The sequence below is a fragment of the Lepidochelys olivacea genome, assembly GCF_965140295.1.
Source record: "Lepidochelys olivacea isolate rLepOli2 genome assembly, chromosome: 1".
Lineage (NCBI taxonomy): Eukaryota > Metazoa > Chordata > Testudines > Cheloniidae > Lepidochelys > Lepidochelys olivacea.
This window is the reverse complement of record NC_140411.1, coordinates 273,103,192-273,121,216: the sequence shown is the minus strand read 5'-3', so window position 1 is coordinate 273,121,216 and position 18,025 is coordinate 273,103,192. Positions and strand designations below refer to the sequence as shown.

At 38.9% G+C, this 18,025-nt stretch overlaps 1 protein-coding gene across 1 annotated transcript in view; it reads right to left on the bottom strand.

The window, feature by feature from the left end:
* DCN (decorin) overlaps positions 1–16,306 on the bottom strand; it is a 44,841-nt gene extending 28,535 nt beyond the window's left edge. Inside the window, exons 1-2 of the mRNA XM_084639254.1 lie at positions 16,118–16,306; positions 12,304–12,544 (exon numbers count right to left, since the gene is read on the bottom strand). Coding sequence (XP_084495380.1) covers positions 12,304–12,508 — 205 coding nt within the window. The 5' untranslated portion in view covers positions 12,509–12,544; positions 16,118–16,306. The remainder of the gene's footprint in view (positions 1–12,303; positions 12,545–16,117) is intronic.
* Positions 16,307–18,025: the final 1,719 nt, after the last annotated feature.

Below are 18,025 nucleotides of genomic sequence, written 5' to 3'. Positions count from 1 at the left end.
ATCAGAGCTCTTGTCTGTGAGGGTTGGTATAGATCAAGCAACTTGTCTGTGTGGGCCCCTATTTACATATACACTTCTTATCACCATAGTATCTGAGGACTCCACAAACGTTCCTGAATTTATCCTCACAACACCTGTGAGCTTTGAAAAATATTAACTCTATTTTTCAGCTCAGAAAACCAAGACACAGACATTAAGTGACTTGCCCAAGGGCACATAGCATCTTTGTGGTAAAGCCAGAGACTGAACCCAGGTCTCCTAAGGTTCAGGCCAGCACTTTGACCACAAGACCATCCTTCCTTTCTCTCTATAAAGGGTCTTCAATCTCATCTTTTCAGGGGTGTGTCATGGTAGCAGTCACAGAAGTCATTGATGTGACATATGGCATGTTTCAAAAAATATATTGTATATAAGAGATCATATACATTGTATGTGTTATATACTGATACGCTAGAAACAGGTTCAAGCAACAAAGTTAGCATGTGGGTTTTGAATATTCAGGGTGTTTTGAGCCAAGATGTTGGTTATGCTCATTATAAAGATAAGGACCATCATTATTTGCTACAATTAGAGCCAGATCCAGGTCTGGATTTCCAACACGCCAAAGTTCAGGATTACTGATATCTGAAGTTTGGGTTCAGAGCCTTCTCTGGTATATGAATGTCTTAATGCAAACTCTGTTGTTGCAATGTTGAGACCATATATTCAAAATAATATATAGGCAGTGCTAGGGTTGCTAACCCTCCAGGATTGTCCTGACATCTTCAGGAATTAAAGATTCATCTTCAATTAAAGACTGTCATGTGATGAAATCCCCAAGAATATGTCCAACCAAAATTGGCAACCCTAGGCAGTACAGATCATAAAGTTCTATTACAACTGTAACTGAGCAATGTGGTGCATGATGTATTTTACATTGTATATATTTAATAATATAAACTGCACTATAGTAAACAGAGATGGGCCTGAATCAAATCCCTGAATAAACTCTCTACCACGAACTCTAGCAGAGGCCAAAATCCAAATACAGAGATGAATGTTGTGGTTCAGGTGTCAGTTTTACCAACAGTCACAATACTATCACAAAAGTCATAATTTAAGGCTCTTTTAAAATGTTGCTCTTGTAGACAGCTGAGGAATTTGGGCTGAGCCACTTGTAATTCCCAGCGGTAGTCATCAGAGGCTGCTCTCCTGATTGAGTAGGTCTCTGCAGCAGCTGCTTGCATTTCCTGTGCACACAGCTCTGGGCTTTGAGAACATGCACAGCCAGGAAGTGCTCTGGCAAAAAAAAACAGGGAGAGAATGTGGAAGACTGCACCACTGAGCTAACCAGCACTTCCCGTCCCCTTAATGATGCAGTAAGTGGAGTCTGGAGGACTGAGAGTTTGAGATGGGGAATGGAGCAAGGCGAGTGGAATGTCTAGCTTGGGAAAAATAGTTGGACTTGGAGATTGCTATTTTGGGGGTGGAAGTCTGCTTCATGATTTTTGAATTCACAAACGATGCATTTCAAAATGTACTGAAAATATGTTCTGTACTGTGTGGCATTTGCAAATGGCAATAATTTACTAACTGCTTCCTGTGATCCGTGGAATAAGAAATTATTCTGAGGAATATCCAGAACTCCCCTCCCATACTTGTCTACTGTAAAAGTGAAATGTCACTTGTCTGCTACTAAGTCACTAGTGCTATTGGGTAATGTCTGCAGAGGTGCTGAAGTGACTTAAGAGTCTAATGGACAGTGTGATTGTTAAAAAGACTATCCATTGGCTTTGTTTTGTTTTACACCCAAAAAGCTGACGCGCCCTTGAGAATATATCTGAGTGTTACCAGCAATCTTCTTTGTAAAGGTGACCAGCAAAGCTCTTTCAAGTGTGTTCACTTTTCAGCTTATGAGACTTTTGGTCCACGAAGATCCACTTTGGTTTGGGCAAAAATAAAGCCATTGTTTCCCGATTTATTTTTTAAAATACGAATAGAGGCTCTGAGCCACCCCATGGGAAAACATGTGCAACAGACTAAACGTCACCTTCTGCTAAAGCAGTTGTCAATAGCATTCCCTTCTTTTTTTTCTTCATACTGCATTTACTTATCCGTTGCTACTTCCCAACGCAGAGACCGAGGAAGGTGAAACTGCACATGTGCCACAGTCAAATACAAAGTTCTCAGGTACTGCCGTGATAAAAATTGATACAGGCGTTTGCACAGGCTCTGAATGAGGGGGGGTCTCGCCTTGAGTGCCCCTTCTCACTTTCATGCACCGGTGTGAGGGCGTGACAGATCCTGACCTTTTTCTCTGAGAGTTAACTAACCAACATGGTGTGCATTTCAGAATGTATATTTAACTGTAATTACAGTAGTCACACTTCCAGGATTGCCAGCTGCAGTGTTCAAAAGACGTGTCGGGACCATGAGATTTGCTTAAAATTAAAAATCATAAGACTGCAAAAAAAAAAAGGTTTGAGGTATTTTTCTTTGTCTTTTGATCCTGTAGAGTCTCACTTGGGTCGCATTTTTCAAGTTTTCTCCAGAGCCAAGAGAGCTAGAAATTTACTTTATATGAGAATCTCGGATTTCCTTAAATCATTTGTTTCCAGGAGCTGGGGCTTTAAGTGAAAAGTCAGATATCACAAGACTCATGTTAAAAGTGCCAAAGCTGACAGTACTTCATTTTGCCTGGTGGTAGCTAGTGATATAAATTATCCACTCAGGAAACAGATATCACAGGACTCCTGTAACGAGCTAGGACAGTGCAATTTGAATTTGACAACGGTTTATACCGTTGATGATGTTTTGTGAGAATATTCATTTGTTAAAGGTAAAAATACCCTTCTTACAAGTATTTACATTAGTAAAGCTTGAGCACTCCAGTTTGGGATGTGAGCACTGCCAAATTGGAATGAATAGCTGGGACAATATTTCCCAGTCTTTGCTTAGCTCTCATTTTTTAAGCATCTGGAAACAGATATTGTAAAGTGTTTTGCAACTTTTACTACAGGCTCTGCCAGAGTCAGCATTATTATTTTGGGGCAGGCATGAATAACAACGTTTAAGTTCTCCTCTGCTTTCTACCACACTGACTTTTGTCTGCTGTGATCATGCTCCTCTGCACAGGACCACTTTGGGGGGGGGGGGCGAGGTGTTGAGGCATGTCATTGGTAGAGTTTTTTAGGGGCTCCCAAACTTAACTTGGTCATTGTTCATAAAATGGGAAGGATCCCTGGAGTATCACCAGCCCATTCTAATGCAAGAAAAATGGAAGCAAACTGCTGTGCTGGAATATGGGCACATTTACCAACACTTTACTAAATGTCAAAAGACAGTTTTCCAAATAAAGTGAGGATTGTAAGTAGCCACTAGGAGCCTCCCCTTTTTCTGCTGGAGGGCTTTGTGTATGTTGTTGGGCTATTTATTTTTTTTTTTAGCTATTTAATGATAGATCTCCAGATTAGCTGGTGTTTTCTCTGATATATACAATATATCAGAGAAAACATGTTCAAAATAGCCATTGATGGGTCATTTCCCTAAGATGTGGTGGTCTCTGCTGCTGGAGGATCATCCTTGGTATGATCCTCTTGGGACTCTAGCTACAGGGGTTCTGGGAAATGTAAGGAGCATAAATCAAATAAACTCAGTAACCAGAAAGTTGTTTCTTTTCCTTGGTTATTCCTATTTTCCATTTCTTTATCCCCTCTCCCTTCTTATCTCTGTCCTGTTCCATACATCTCCAGACCATTTTTTCTTTCTTCCTTTCTGTCGGGTAGGGTTGAATACATTTTAACTTTTCGGAAAAATTACTTTGCTAAGCTTTCTGTCCCAGTGTTTAATGTATATATTTTCGGCTCTCTTCACAATGACAACAGTCAAGCACATTTAATGTGAAAAATGAGGGTATTCTTGATTCCCACAACTTAGGGAGTTGCAAAGGTTGGCTCTCGGATTGTCTGGTGGTAAGTGCTAAATACACACACACATATATATATTTAGAGATTATATGGAAGCAGCCTGTAGCTATATACCATGTATATGCCAATGATTCTCTTTCTGTTAAGAGCTTTCAGTTTTCACACTCCCTGTCTTTTGGTAAATTTCCCATTTTAGTTATAGGCCATGGGGCTCTGCTTCTTATTGGAATGAAACTGACAGCACCCACTCATTAGAGTTCTTTAGCAAATCAAAGCAACCCAAACTGATCCAATCTAAGAGTAAACAGACAACTACACAGTTTTCTCCCCGGTGCCTTCTCCATTCAGTGCATGCATAAAGGATTCTGCCTCAGGCGCTAAAAGACTCAGGATTGGGCCTCTGTGATGTAGTCCCCATGATTTGTCTTGGAATGAGACAATGATTTCCTTGTACTCTGGGTTCTGTGTCTTAATTTCTCTCCCCTCTGTCTAGACAATCAAGTCAGAACAACTCCATCTAATCTGGTCTCATTTTCTCTTACATACAGTGCGCTGAATGGACGAAAGCTTGTGCTCAAATAAATTGGTTAGTCTCTAAGGTGCCACAAGTACTCCTTTTCTTTTTGCGAATACAGACTAACACAGCTGTTACTCTGAAACCTTTAAATATGATGCAATTGGAGAGAGTTGCAATTTTGTCATGTCTTAACACTGTTTTCAAGGCCAAACACAGAAAACCCTAAATTAAAAAAAATGGAGTGTACAGAAAAGTATTTATTGGTAAAACTGCCTAATCAAACATTGTACTATTGGAGAACTTCATTACAGAAAAAGGCAAAACCAGATGTAATGAAACACAGACAGCTGTTCTCTACTACCTGCTTACCCTCTTTTGAGTCCCTTCCCTGTGAATACTTGGTGGGCATGAGCATATCGGCCCTCTGAATAAAGTAGCTGACATATAGAGCAACAGTGGGTCTAGATCAGCGGTTCTCAAACTTTATTGCACACCAACCCCTTCTGACAACAAACATTGCTACCCAACCCCAGCAGGGGGGACTGAAGCACGAGCCTGCCCAAGCCTGGCCATCCCAGGTTAGGGGCCCACAGCCAAAGCTTGAGCCTCACCACCCTGGGGGGGTAAAACCAAAGCCCCAGGGCTTCAGCCCCAGGCACGAGGCCTGTAACCTGAGCCCCACTGCCAGCTCAGGCTTCGGCTTCGGACCCGGGCAGTGGGGCTCAAACTTCAGTCCCAGACCCCATCAAGTCTAACGCCAGCTCTTGTGACCCCATTGAAATGGGGTTGCAACCCACTTTGGGGTCCCGACCCACAGTTTGAGAACCCCTAGTCTAGCATAGTCTTTTCCTGGTTCTGCCGCTGCTGAATGGCAGTGGGAGTAGCAAGCTCTCCTAAAGATCTTTTCTGGGAAACATCTCAATGGATACAATGAGCCAGCAAATTGTCATCTAAATATCTGGGTTGGAACATCTTTGTTCAAACACCTTTTGAAGATACTGGAAGTGCGGAGTTTCCCTTCAAAGGCAGTATTCATCTGGTGCTCAACCTTACGCAGTTTAAGTACCTTGCTGACCTACGTGCTGTGTGAGTACCCAGTAATCACTAAAAACTTCATCTTGCATCATTTAAATTAATGGGTGCTTTACCATTGACTTCAGTGGGTCCAGAATAAGACTCTAAACTTTCAAAATCCCATCCTGGCTTGCATTGGGTTCAGTGTACAAACTGAGATGGATTCTCTGAGTGTAGCTTCTCTTTGACTATTTCAAAGTATTGGTTTGGAGTCTTTGGAGGACATTATGTAGCACAGTCTAGAAATAGTCATGCTTCATATTTAGTACATATAGTTTATAAAGAGTTAATAAATGATTAATAGATGCAGTAAGATATTACACACGTGAGCAGTATGCATTATAGATGGTTATGAGACTATTAACAGAAGATCTTATTGATGGCTAAATCATGGCTATAAGAAACTTGTCCTGTTGGATTCTATAACAATTGATTAACCTTTACTTAAAATATCTATTAAACATTTCTTAATGTGATATACATTTTTATAAACATTCTTAATATAGTGTGATCCAAAAAACTGTCAGCTAAATTGGGAAAAGTCAAATCCTGACTCCCATTGAAGTCAATGGGATTTTTTTGCCATTGACCCCAGTAGAGTGGGGATTTCACACTCTTCTACTTAATATTTGAAAAAGTTCGCTATTTTCCAACTTGAAACAAAAAACTCAAGAATCGCATGTATGACACAGGAAATGCATAGAAATGGCAACTCTCATGTCTGAACAAGAAAATTAACACAAAATTAACTTTTAAAGAGAGATTAATTCTCAAGCAGAAGCTTATCAACAGGAGAATCGGAACATTAGCAAATCAAGTATGTATGAGCTATGAGACCTGCTTTGTAGCTACATTGACATTGCTGATGATAATGTTTCCTGCAATGTGGGCGTAGTTTACTTTTGCCTAGCACTAGCCATTGTTTTGACAATTTTCAAGGAAGTTTTATAATTTCATGGATTCTAGACTTCAGAAACTTTTAGAATGTTCTGAGTTCTATGTTTATTCAACTCTAAGATATGCATAAAAACTGTTACCCAGTGTAGATCTCTATGAGCTATCACCACAAATAATATAATCCATGGTATATTTACTGCAAGATACGTGCTGGTCAGCTAGTGATGCCAGTCATGCTGTACAAATATCGTGACATGATCACATTTTCCAGTGAATTCTCATCATCCACTGAGTAGCTCTTCAGTTTTAGGGTAAACTGAGCTCCCACAGACATGTCTCTAGTATTGATGCAATTGTTCAACAGATCTCTGCAAGACCGTATTTGTAGAGTTTAAGGCTGGGGGCAGGGAGGAAGGAAATTGGACTATTAGCTCATATAGTCTGAACTCCAATATGTTATGGGCCATTAAATTTCATCTATTTACCCATGTATTGAGCCCCAATGTTTTGGTCAAACAAAAGTTATATCTGCCAAAAGGGCATCCAGTCTCAATAGGAAGACCACAGGAGATGATGAATCCACCACTACCATTGGTGGTCTGTTCCAAATACCTATTTAGATAGCAATTAAATCACTATCCTGGAGTGCTGCCAACTCTCATGATCTTACTGTGAATCTCTCCATATTTGTTATTTTTCTTAAAAACCTGGCTTCTGGAATCAGGGGATTGCGTGAAAATTTCAGCCTTTATTTTAAAATAGGAGTAAGTTTCTAGCTCTTATTGATGCTGGAAAAAAAATCTTGAAAACAGGAAGGAAGCATATCCTAAAAGTTCAAAAGCTAGAAGATAAATAAAATAGCCATATTTTTTTTTAAAAAAATCTCATTATCTGAATATGTGTGCATGCCATTTAAAAGCCCAGGGAAAATTCAGGTTATGTATTTGTCTTGAAATAGTCTTTTACTGAAATGAAGGTCAAAATTCAAGCACAGAGGTAGAGATTTTCAAGCTAAATATACATGGCAGAAAATGACCCTATTTATTTTCTCCTAAACTAGTCAAACTAAATCTGGACTTTGAAAACAACTTTTTCAAGTTAGAAATATTCTGTAAATGTGGCAGTTGTTTGATTTGAATCACCTAAAGCATATTTGAATATTTCTCCCATTACAGCGGATTCCGGCTCAACACCAAGGAAGGTGATATCATTCCTCATGACAGATTGTATAGTGAAAACAGAAGTCTGAATCAAGATCCATGCCAATGCAGCTGGAAGCCTTTGTAGCAGAGTAAATATTCCCGCATTGAGCCATGAGTATAGAAAGGACTTTTAGGTGTTGCTGGAAGACTTGAAACAAGCAGACAAATTAATTTGTATCAGGGCACTATGGTACAGACTGGAAGGTCAAAGAGTTAATATATTTCTATGAGAGAAACTGTATCAATATTTTTTTTAAAAAATACAATACTAATTATAATTCTGTGAGCTTTTCATCCAGTGATCTCAGAGAGTCTTTCACACACTGAGGAATTAAGCCTTACAACACCTTTTTGAGGCAGGTATTATCTCCACTTTACAAATGGAGAAACTGAGGCACAGGAAGGTTAAATGATGCATACAAGAAAACACTACAATCTGAGCTGGAATTAGAACTGAGATCTGATTTTCAGGCTTTCCTGTGCTTTAACCACTGACTGAGCATTCATTCCTTGTACATCTTATTCATTTCAGGGCCAGATTTTCTCCATTGGCGTGTGTGAGAGAGGGCTCATGGAGCAACTTTTGTCCTGTGTGGCAGCTGGGCACAAGTGCATCTTCTGTACTTCTCAGGATGCAAGGACTGCTCCTTCCATGTATTACCTGGGTACAAGACACAGGCAGAGATGATGCAGGGCCATGGCCCTGTCCCCCTATGAAAGAGCTAGTGGACCATTCTGTACCTGCCGAGGGGGCAATATAAGCATGTGTGCCACCTTGCCTACTAGAGAGCCCTACGAGGAACTCCTCTTGCAGCAGCTTCTGGAGAGTGACACTCTAAATGGCCCCCTTGCTAGATCTTGTATTAGTCAGTGGCCAGCTGGAGGGAGGGATAGATAAAGGCATGTCTTCTCTATACCTATATACATACACACACACTGATACCTAAAGAGCAGGCCCTGCTGTAATCCTCTCTCCCTGATTAAATGCTAATTGCAAAGGTGACTCCAATCTCTGGGGAAAGGTTGACTAGGTCTTATAGAATGCAACACATTGAGACAAAGATTATTCTATCATGCAATGCTATGGTTGCTTTTTGACAAGAGGACAGGTTCTGGAGCGTACAGAGCCTATATAATGAGATACCAAAATGGCCTTGTCTGCTCAAAGCCCTGGGGCATGTTGCATTTGGGTAATCATTAATTGTGCAGCACTGTTGATATGCCATTTGTCACAAATGGATGTGCATTCCTCGTCTCCATTTTTGAGTTTGGAAACTTAGCTACCTGCTTACAGCTCAGTTCATCTTTTTGGCTCAGAGGCAGAGCAAATCAATTCCTGGGGATATTCTTATGAGGGCATGACTGGTTTTTAAAAACAAAAAAAAAACAAAAAAAAAATACAGCTGACACGATTGTTGTTGGAACACCATGCCTGTTTTTGTCGTTTTATTTATTTAATTAGGATTTTTTGTTTTAAATGTGCTCAGCTGTAGACACAAAATGTACTGGGAAAAAGGACGGAGTTGGTCTCTGAATCCCATATGGTATAGATCAAGTTCTGACAGTTCCCCTATACATGCTCCTTGCTTCTTAGGTGTAAAACAATATTCTAATCCAGATGGTGGGATTGTTTAACCCCTGTTGTGGCAGAGGTTTGCAAGTTGTAAGCCTTGTCCCAGCAGGTGCAGATTCATCCTCAGGCAGGAGTATTTACCTTGCCAACCTTCAGAAATTCTGTCGGGGGTGGAGAGGGGGGAATTAAATTCTGCCCGAGGTTCCACAGGAGCCTTCCAATGGAGGCTATCCAGCAAATCAGCTCAACCAGTTCATCCCCAAGCACCTACTGCTGCTCTCCCCCCAGCAAATTTTAGATCTCCTGGTGGAGCAAAGATTGGGAGTGCTTTGTGCCTCTGTGACTCCCATACTGGGCAGACTTTCCTCAGCAGGGCTGCTAGTGCACTGGTCTGGATGAATCAAGCCTGGAGCTCTCTAATGGCTCTCCTTTCATGACAAATATTTAGTTGTATATGTGATCCAGACATTCTCTTTCCCTGTGGGCAAGGATGGAACTGGTTAATTCTTAAATATATTCTTCCAAAGATCCTATTACTGCTTGTGGCCTTCTGTATAAACTCCCTTTGGAGAAGATGATTAAATGTGATAATATGCGAGGGTAATTTATTTGACTAGGGAAAAAGCCTAGAGTTGTTATATAAGTACTAGCACTCTTTGACAGTGATTTGGGTGGAGGTGGATTTTTCATTGTTAGGTTTTATTGTTTCAGTGTGGATTTTTCAATGCGTTATTTCTCTGACCTCAGTTCCATTCAATGTTTGCATGAACCCAATTCATCTGGCAGCCGCTGATTGGCTTGGTTGACTGAGAACAGATTAGAGGTCAGATAAATGAGCAGTTGAGGGCAGATTCCCAGTATGGGGGACTCCTTAGTTAGCATACAATGGGCTTCTCAGATACTATGGCACCCTTATCCTTTCCCTGCAGCACAGGGAGCTGGAGAGGATATGGCCAGTGCACACGAAGCTCAGTGATTCCCCTACCCTAAAGGGCTGTTATAAGATGAGGCTGCGAGACTGCTGTAAAAGACACTTGGGACAGAGATGGAGGAAATCTAGTAGTAGGATTGGAGAACTGCATACAGCTCCTTTGCAGTTCCCCATCAGCTGTACCAGCACTTCCTGGACACTGGTAAGGTCCAGCCCTGGATGTGGACTAAACTCTAAAATGGGCCAGATTTTGTCTCCATGTTCTGCACATAGAGGGATCCTTCTGTGAGCATATCTCCTCCCTCTCAACTAAGATGTTGTGTGTTGTTGGGTCAGCCACCTCAAGAGCACAATCTCACCCTTCCCAGGATCTACACTATGTGGGCTGCAAGCTGGGATGGGGATGCACATCTTCTGCCATCAGGCCTGCTGAGATTATCAGGGAAAAGTAATGTGTCCTGGGACTATATTACCTTTCCCACTGAGATCCTTCAGTAGCAAGGAACCTGCTGGGGGTGGGTGGGAGAAAAACAGGACCCAGGAGCAGCTGTGTTTCAGGGGAGTCCCTGGTAGCACAGCTCTGTTGAAACCATGTCACCAGAGAGTAAACTGAGGGGACAGGAGGACATCAGAACAAGTGCAGACATGGTCCTATGAGTGAATGACTCCAACCTCCTGCAGATCCCTGGGCTCCTTATAAGATGGAGCAGGAAGAGGTTGAGGGAGATCACAGTTCCCAAAATTCCCTAAATTCAAGCTTCATATTAACCATTCTTACAACAGTAGAGAAACCTTAGGTCTTCATGGCACATGAAACATCCAATTTAGAAAGTACTTTTGATACCTGTTGTCTTGGTGCTAGGGCTCTTCTGCTGGGACCTGTACTCTGAGAGGTGCACATGCTGATGGTTCTTAGTCTGTGCTCACATCTGCAACTTAGGTTGGAGAATTTTGCTCTTTCCTGGTTCTTTGCCAGACTGTCACTGTTTCATAATTATGTGACATGCTCAATAATTCAAAAAACTCTCCAGGGAAGGGAGTGTCTTTTCTTTGACCTTTGTGCAATGCCCAACACAATGAGGGCCCCAATCCTGGGTGGGGCCTTTGTACACTTCCATACTAGAAACGATTGATAACTATAAAGAACAAAGCTGCAGTATAGAAAAGCAATAAAAACATACCAATACACTGAAATAGCTGAGCTGTTGATTGTTTTGAAAGTGTTTCTTATTACTTCAGTGAGTTTGATCAAATCATTATCAGCTCAATAAACCAACCAACTGCCTTGGAGAAAACAACTTTTGATTTCCTTTCAGGGCCAAATTGTGATACCGCTACTCATGTTGAATAATATGCTATGTGTAGTCCCATTAAAGTTACTCCATAAATAGTGCCATTAAAGGTGCTACTTATTGTAAGTAAGGTATCACGATCTGGACCTGAATAATTTCGTAGCCAAATGTTTTATAAATGGCTCTAAAAGTTTTTTGATGTTTTGAAATGTTTGTAAACTTTTTTCTCCAAGTAAATAGCTTCAGTCTAATTAAGGGTCCGGTTTTATCCATAGTGAGTAAAGCCTTTACTACACACACAGTTCCATTGAAATCATTGAATCATCATAGAATCATTGAGTATAAGGCCAGAAGGTACAACCAGATCATCTTGTCTGACCTCTGGAATGTCACAAGCCACCAACACCACCCAGCCATCCATACAATAAAGCCAACAGACAAAAGTATTATAATATACCTACACCTATTACATATAAACATAAATAGGATGGTTTTTCTGTGTGAGTAAGGATAACAAAAAGTGGCCTATAGAATTTAGAGCCTTTTAAGATTTTCCCATCCCTACCATCTAATCCCCTTGGATTCATTTGAGATACATAAATTATAGAGCCTAGAAAAGTGATTTTGCTTGCAGAGGTTGTGGTTTTGCAAGAAAATATACATACAGCACAAACCTTTCACTGGTCATCACCACAAATCTCCAGCTTCCTAGACTTTATAGACCCCTTCATACAGTTCATTCTAGTTAACAACAACCTTAGCAAGGTTTTTTGTATAAAGCGAGTCTTCAACAACAACCAAATTATAGTGTGGCAGGACTCACTAGTTATGTCATCCATCTAAAGTACCTGCAAACAGTTAGCTATAAAACAAGCATAGACAGATTCTCTGTGAAGCTACTTCACAGCTTACCTAAATCTGAACACTGAACAACCCGAAGATGGCACTGACAGCGGAATGGACATACTGCTCCGGGTAGGTATATGTCAGGACTGTCTGTCGGAGGAAGATCAGCAGATCCTTCGTCTTCTAGCATAAACTCAAACAAGCCTTTTTGGTGGAATGGTTTGGCCCAGCATACTGGCAGAAGCAGGAGGAAGAAGACAGCCACCTTCATGGTTTACTTCATCTACTCAGAACAGAACCAGTGAACCTAGGATTCAAATCAAAGGTTTAAAGAATGGTAGCATTCTATCATTCCTGCAAAGCTGCTTTCCTAAGGAGATACACAGCATATATACCAATTACATAAATGTGTTCCTGTTCATTACAGATAGGCCACTTATATTACATGGGTAGGAGAATGTTAAATACTTGTCAAAAACACTTTTTACAGAGGAGGTTTAGGGTAATTGTAAACACATCTGTTTGCATTTATTAGGAACAGGAAGTGTTGTCAACATTATTAAACAAAACAGTCAACACAATAAGCCACGTTTTCCATTTGTCAGTACTTAGCCACCGTAGCAGTTTGAGTGTGTGCTTTCACTGCCAGTTGTTCGCTATGAGTTTGTTCCTTTAGGGATGAACTTGAGATTCTCAAATCCACTATAATGCATATTTCATGTCTTGTAATTTTTTTTTTAAGAGCCAGCCTGTTGTGTGTGTGTGCTAAATTATAGCCCACCGAGGCTGATTGGGAAATGGAACAAGATCTGGAGATTGGGCAAAAAACTTTTAGCTGATTAAATTATACTTATTTCCCAGTTTAAAGAACATTATGAAGCTTCATTTCATGTTGGTTTCTTCTTGGCCTCCTTTCCAATTACTTGGCTTAGGGTATGTTATTTTATAACTATGTCGTGTTAAAAAAAATCTTTTGCTTTGCACTGCATAAGCATTTGAGTTTATACTTATTTTTTGTCAGCATATTTTCTAATGAGACTTAGGGGCCTGATCCTGAAAACATTTTTATTCCACAGGAGCAACTTTGCTCATGTGAGTAGTCCCACTGGACTCAAAGAGGAAAGCTACATACATATGTGTTTTAGGACTGGGCCCTAAGTTAGTTTCTGCAAGTTTAGAGTATCTGGCACGCATTGTTCAGTGTTGAGGGAAATATTCAAACTCCCAATATTCAGAGTAATTTTCATATTTTGTGGTAGATGATTACAAATTAGTTAACCATGAATATTTTCTCTTTTTACCACATGCAATATACAGAAAAAGTTATCTTGAAAAATCCCTCTTGGGTCTAAAGAGCTCAACTATTAATAATGGTGGCCTTTTCATAAAGGAAGAGGGGAATTGTTGTTGACACATTAGGAGCCTTTTCTTACATTAGTAAATGTAGTCCCAGGTACAGTTATAACTGTATACAAAAATAAATGTTCATTTAATTGTTTAAATTAGTAACTCAGCAATACAAAAATTCATTTCTGAAATGAATTAACTAGAAACCAGGCACTGAATTTTGAGGCCTCTTTTCAGAATATTAGATCTACAAATTTCTGTTAGAGAGCTGGTGGTTGTCTAAGGCTAGATGGATTAGAATGTATCTAGCTCTATGCCTGTTACATAATTTGCATAAAATAACTCCCAGAATGCAACTTCCCAAAACATTTTACCCTTTTTCTTAAGCAGATGACAAGTCTGCCATACAAAATATGGCATACTTTAAAATATTTTAAAACTATAACTAAAGTCTCTCTAATTTAGCCATTCTAGGACCAGATTGTGATACTATCAAATATGAGTAAGGATATTTTACTCTGTAAATAATCCCTTTGTCTTCAGTGGGACTTCACCGGGAGAAAGGTATTATTCAGTGTGATTATGTGTATTGCAATATGGCTTTTAATTAGAATTAGAAGCATTTTCTTTTCCTGTACAGTCTGTAGTGTGCCATCAATTGTAATCCAATTTATCCCCATAGCGGGTATTCCAGGTACAAGGGGTACTGAGTGTGGTGAGACTACACAATTATAAGTATGAGAGAAAGTAAGAAAAATATAACAAAGTGCCATTAATCCATTACCATTTTCTTAGTACTACTTCATCTAATTCAGCACTCTTATAATTTTGGAGTGGAGGGTAGTAAAACGACAATACAGTTTCCAAAAATATTCTGTCCCTTGGTAAAAGTCATAATTTATTACCATTTATCTTAGCATGTTGTATTGTAAACAACAGAAATATTAGCAGAGCAAAGACAAATTTTCTGAATTTACATTAACTTTGAGATGCCATGTGAATCAGATACACAAGAGAAATACCATGATACTGGCATGCTATGGCTGATTTAAAGAGGTTCTCCTGGGTATAAAGTAAACTGTTTTTGACCCATTAACATTTTGATCCTGTTCCCATTGATCCCAGAGGTAAAATGTCCATTAGTTTCAAAGAAAGCAGAGTCAGGATCCTCTACTGGAAATAAATTGTCTGACAAACAACATAGAGGCACTTTCCATATTTTACTCATGCACACTAATATATACTGATGACATATATCAACTAAATACTGTCATAGGGCCTTATCCTGTAGTCACTACACAGCCAAGACCCCTAATGAGTTCAATGGGAGTCTTGCGTGAGTGAGAACTGCAGGGTTAGGGCCATAATGGATGTTATGGGGCTTAGATTATATATATATATATTGCATTAAGGACTCAATGGGGGAAAATCATACTAATGAAAAATAATCAGAAGATAGGAATATATATATATATATTCCTAACAAAACAACAGCCATTTAAAAATCATATAAAAGAAAATTGTCCTATTAATGTTCACACCTCATTTAGAAAGGAAGAGGGAAAGACGGATTGAATTGAATTCGTAATGGTTTATGATGTGGTATTTGGGCTTAGAGCACAAAACTGTTTACATTTGCATTAATTATATGTACACAATGAGGAAGACTTTTCCACAAAAGCTGCATCATTTCACGTCACCAGAAACCACTGTATTGGTGGTGGTCTTTTTACCCTACGTTACAACTAATGAAAAAATTACCACTTTCTGTCCGAAGAGTTTCTTATAATATCATAAAGTTTTACTTGAATGAAATGTACAATTAAAAAAAAATCCCTGGACCACGTGTCTTACCTATTCTGTATACTAAACAATAGGTGTGCGAACACAATAGTTGGGATTTTAAAGAGAGCCCGAATGTCCACTGACAGGAGTTTCAGCTCTTTAGGAATTTTGTTTTTCAACTCTTTCTTTCAGAGTCACCTTCTCTCAGAGGTGTAGTCCATTGTTTCTATATGTTAACATACCACTTTCTAATTTTATAAAGACATTCATCAAGTCTGTATAACTGTACATCACATTATTTTGAAACTGAAAATATTCCTACTAAAGTTTAAAATACATGGAAAGAAAGACTGCAAAATTTCACTGTCTTTTCCAACCAGAATTGAAACTACTCATACATTTTTCTCCCACACACTATATCATATACTCTAAATATGTGACTACAAACACAGAATATCCTGCTGCCAAATTTCACAGTAAGAAAAAAGCAATATCGTATTACTTCTACACATCAAACAAAAGACAGCAAAAATCAAATGAACAATAGGAAATGTACTCAGTCCTTGAGAACGTATTCTTCTTCTCATGTTCTCAAACAACACAAGCTCAGGGTACAACACTAACATTACTAAACATTTAGTAGGCTTTTTCTTGCTTCTCCCAGTAAAATGCAACCATTTTTTCTCTAGCCTTGACTGAAGTTTTATTAGTCTGAAGCATAGTTCAGGACAATGATTGAAAGCCATACCTTTTTAATCCAGGGATTTGCAAGAGGAGCTCTCAAAGCTGAGATGTAATTAAACTAAATATTCAGCCCCGGCAAAGGACTTGCAGGTGTGGAAAGGAGGAGGGGGTAGGTTACTGCTCAGTGACTGTCACTTGGTGGAAAACCCTCCTGCTTCTATTCCACAGCACAGTTAAAAAATAAGGTTTCCCTCAATGAACACAATCCAGGCTGACACCCACATTAGATCATATGGTAATGATATGTCTCCTGTATTGTAGCCAAAATCTTTATCAGCCCCCTTTTTTTTCATTTGCTTTATTTCTTTTTCATCTGTTTAGGATCCCAAACTGCTTGTACAGTACAACACAGAAGCTTGATTGTAATTCATCTTACTTATTTTCTTAACTTCCCTAAAACATATATTTACCAGAGTTTTTTCTTCTGTTTTATCCTTGCTTATCTGAATCATTGACTTTACTGGAAAAAAATAGTTTGGCTATTTTTCTTGTTTATAGTCTGTATAACTCAAGGAAATGATATAAAATTAATCTTGGAGTTAGTCAAAATGTAGATTAGCAGCAGAAAAAAAAACCTATGAATAGCCTTAAGTTAAACTCTTTATACAAATACTAACCTGTCTCTGCAAATGGTACAGCCATTGCATGAACCAAGTAGTTTAGCTAAAGAATATAATTCCATACATTTTAAAAATATTGCAGTGTATTCCTGAATGTATATGAAAAGCCTGTTGCTTATTGTTTTAATTAGTGGAATGATTTTAACATTTGTGGTCAGAAATGTTTCATATAAACAGATTTAAAAGTGCATTTTCACCGGAAAGGAAATTACTTTAACCTCATTTTTGGTACTACAGTGGGGCTTTAATAGAACACAAATGTGACTAATGATGTGTCCAGCTCACTATTTAGATTTATAAGTTGATTTAGTAATCTGCAGCTTTATTTGATGTAAATAACAGCAATTGCTGAAATACAGTTCTGTACTGTTTTTAAAACTCCAATATACTAAAGGGAGCCCAAATACAATAACTGATATTTATTTAGTAAACTAAAAGCAACATGAACATGTGTAAATTTACTATACTGTTGGCTCTCCTGTCTAAATACTACAGGTTTATGTCTGTGTTTTGACTTGTACCCTCTCTGTTTGCCCTTAGGCTGTGACCAGGTGCAAATCTAAAATCAAAGTCTGTGAAATGTGAAAAGATGTTGAAAAGAAGTTTGAATTTGTAGAATCACAATAAACACTTGAAAATCGGTCTCTTGGCCTGATTGAAAAAGAAGATGTTGTTAAAAAATCTTCTAATTGCATTCTCTTGGTAGAAAAAGACACAGGGGAACAATTCACCTTTATAGATTTTTGCTGCAGTCAGCAGCAGTAATCAGATATTTGTATGTTAAAATATTTTACTTTTACATATTTCACTGGTAAAGTACGGATCATTTATCCCCTTTCTAAATCTGAGTCAGTGAAGGACCTTTAGGGAGTCAAATTCCTTCCTTATATTAACCACAGGGCACAATAACTGGTAACGATTTAGTTGTAATATTTTGATATGCAAGATTAGTTTTGCTCTCAGCTTTTTACATTTATAACGCAGCCTTATCCTGTTCAGAGGTGTCACTGTTAGGTTTGCCGAAATCTCGGCTGCATCTTAGTAATTTTAACTAGTCAAATCTCTGTCCACCTGCATCAGCTAGTTACAACCATTTCAAAGCAGGATTTTGATGGTCAGCAGGTCAACAGTGGGGCAACTGAACTTATCTTGAAATTTTGCCTTAGGGTGAACTTACACCCTCCCCTACTAAAACCTAATACAATTGCTCTGATAACTATTAGAGGGGTGAAAGGTACTAAATTAGTTATAGCCTTTTCTCCTTGTTATCGGAAGGCGGGGGATGTGAAGGA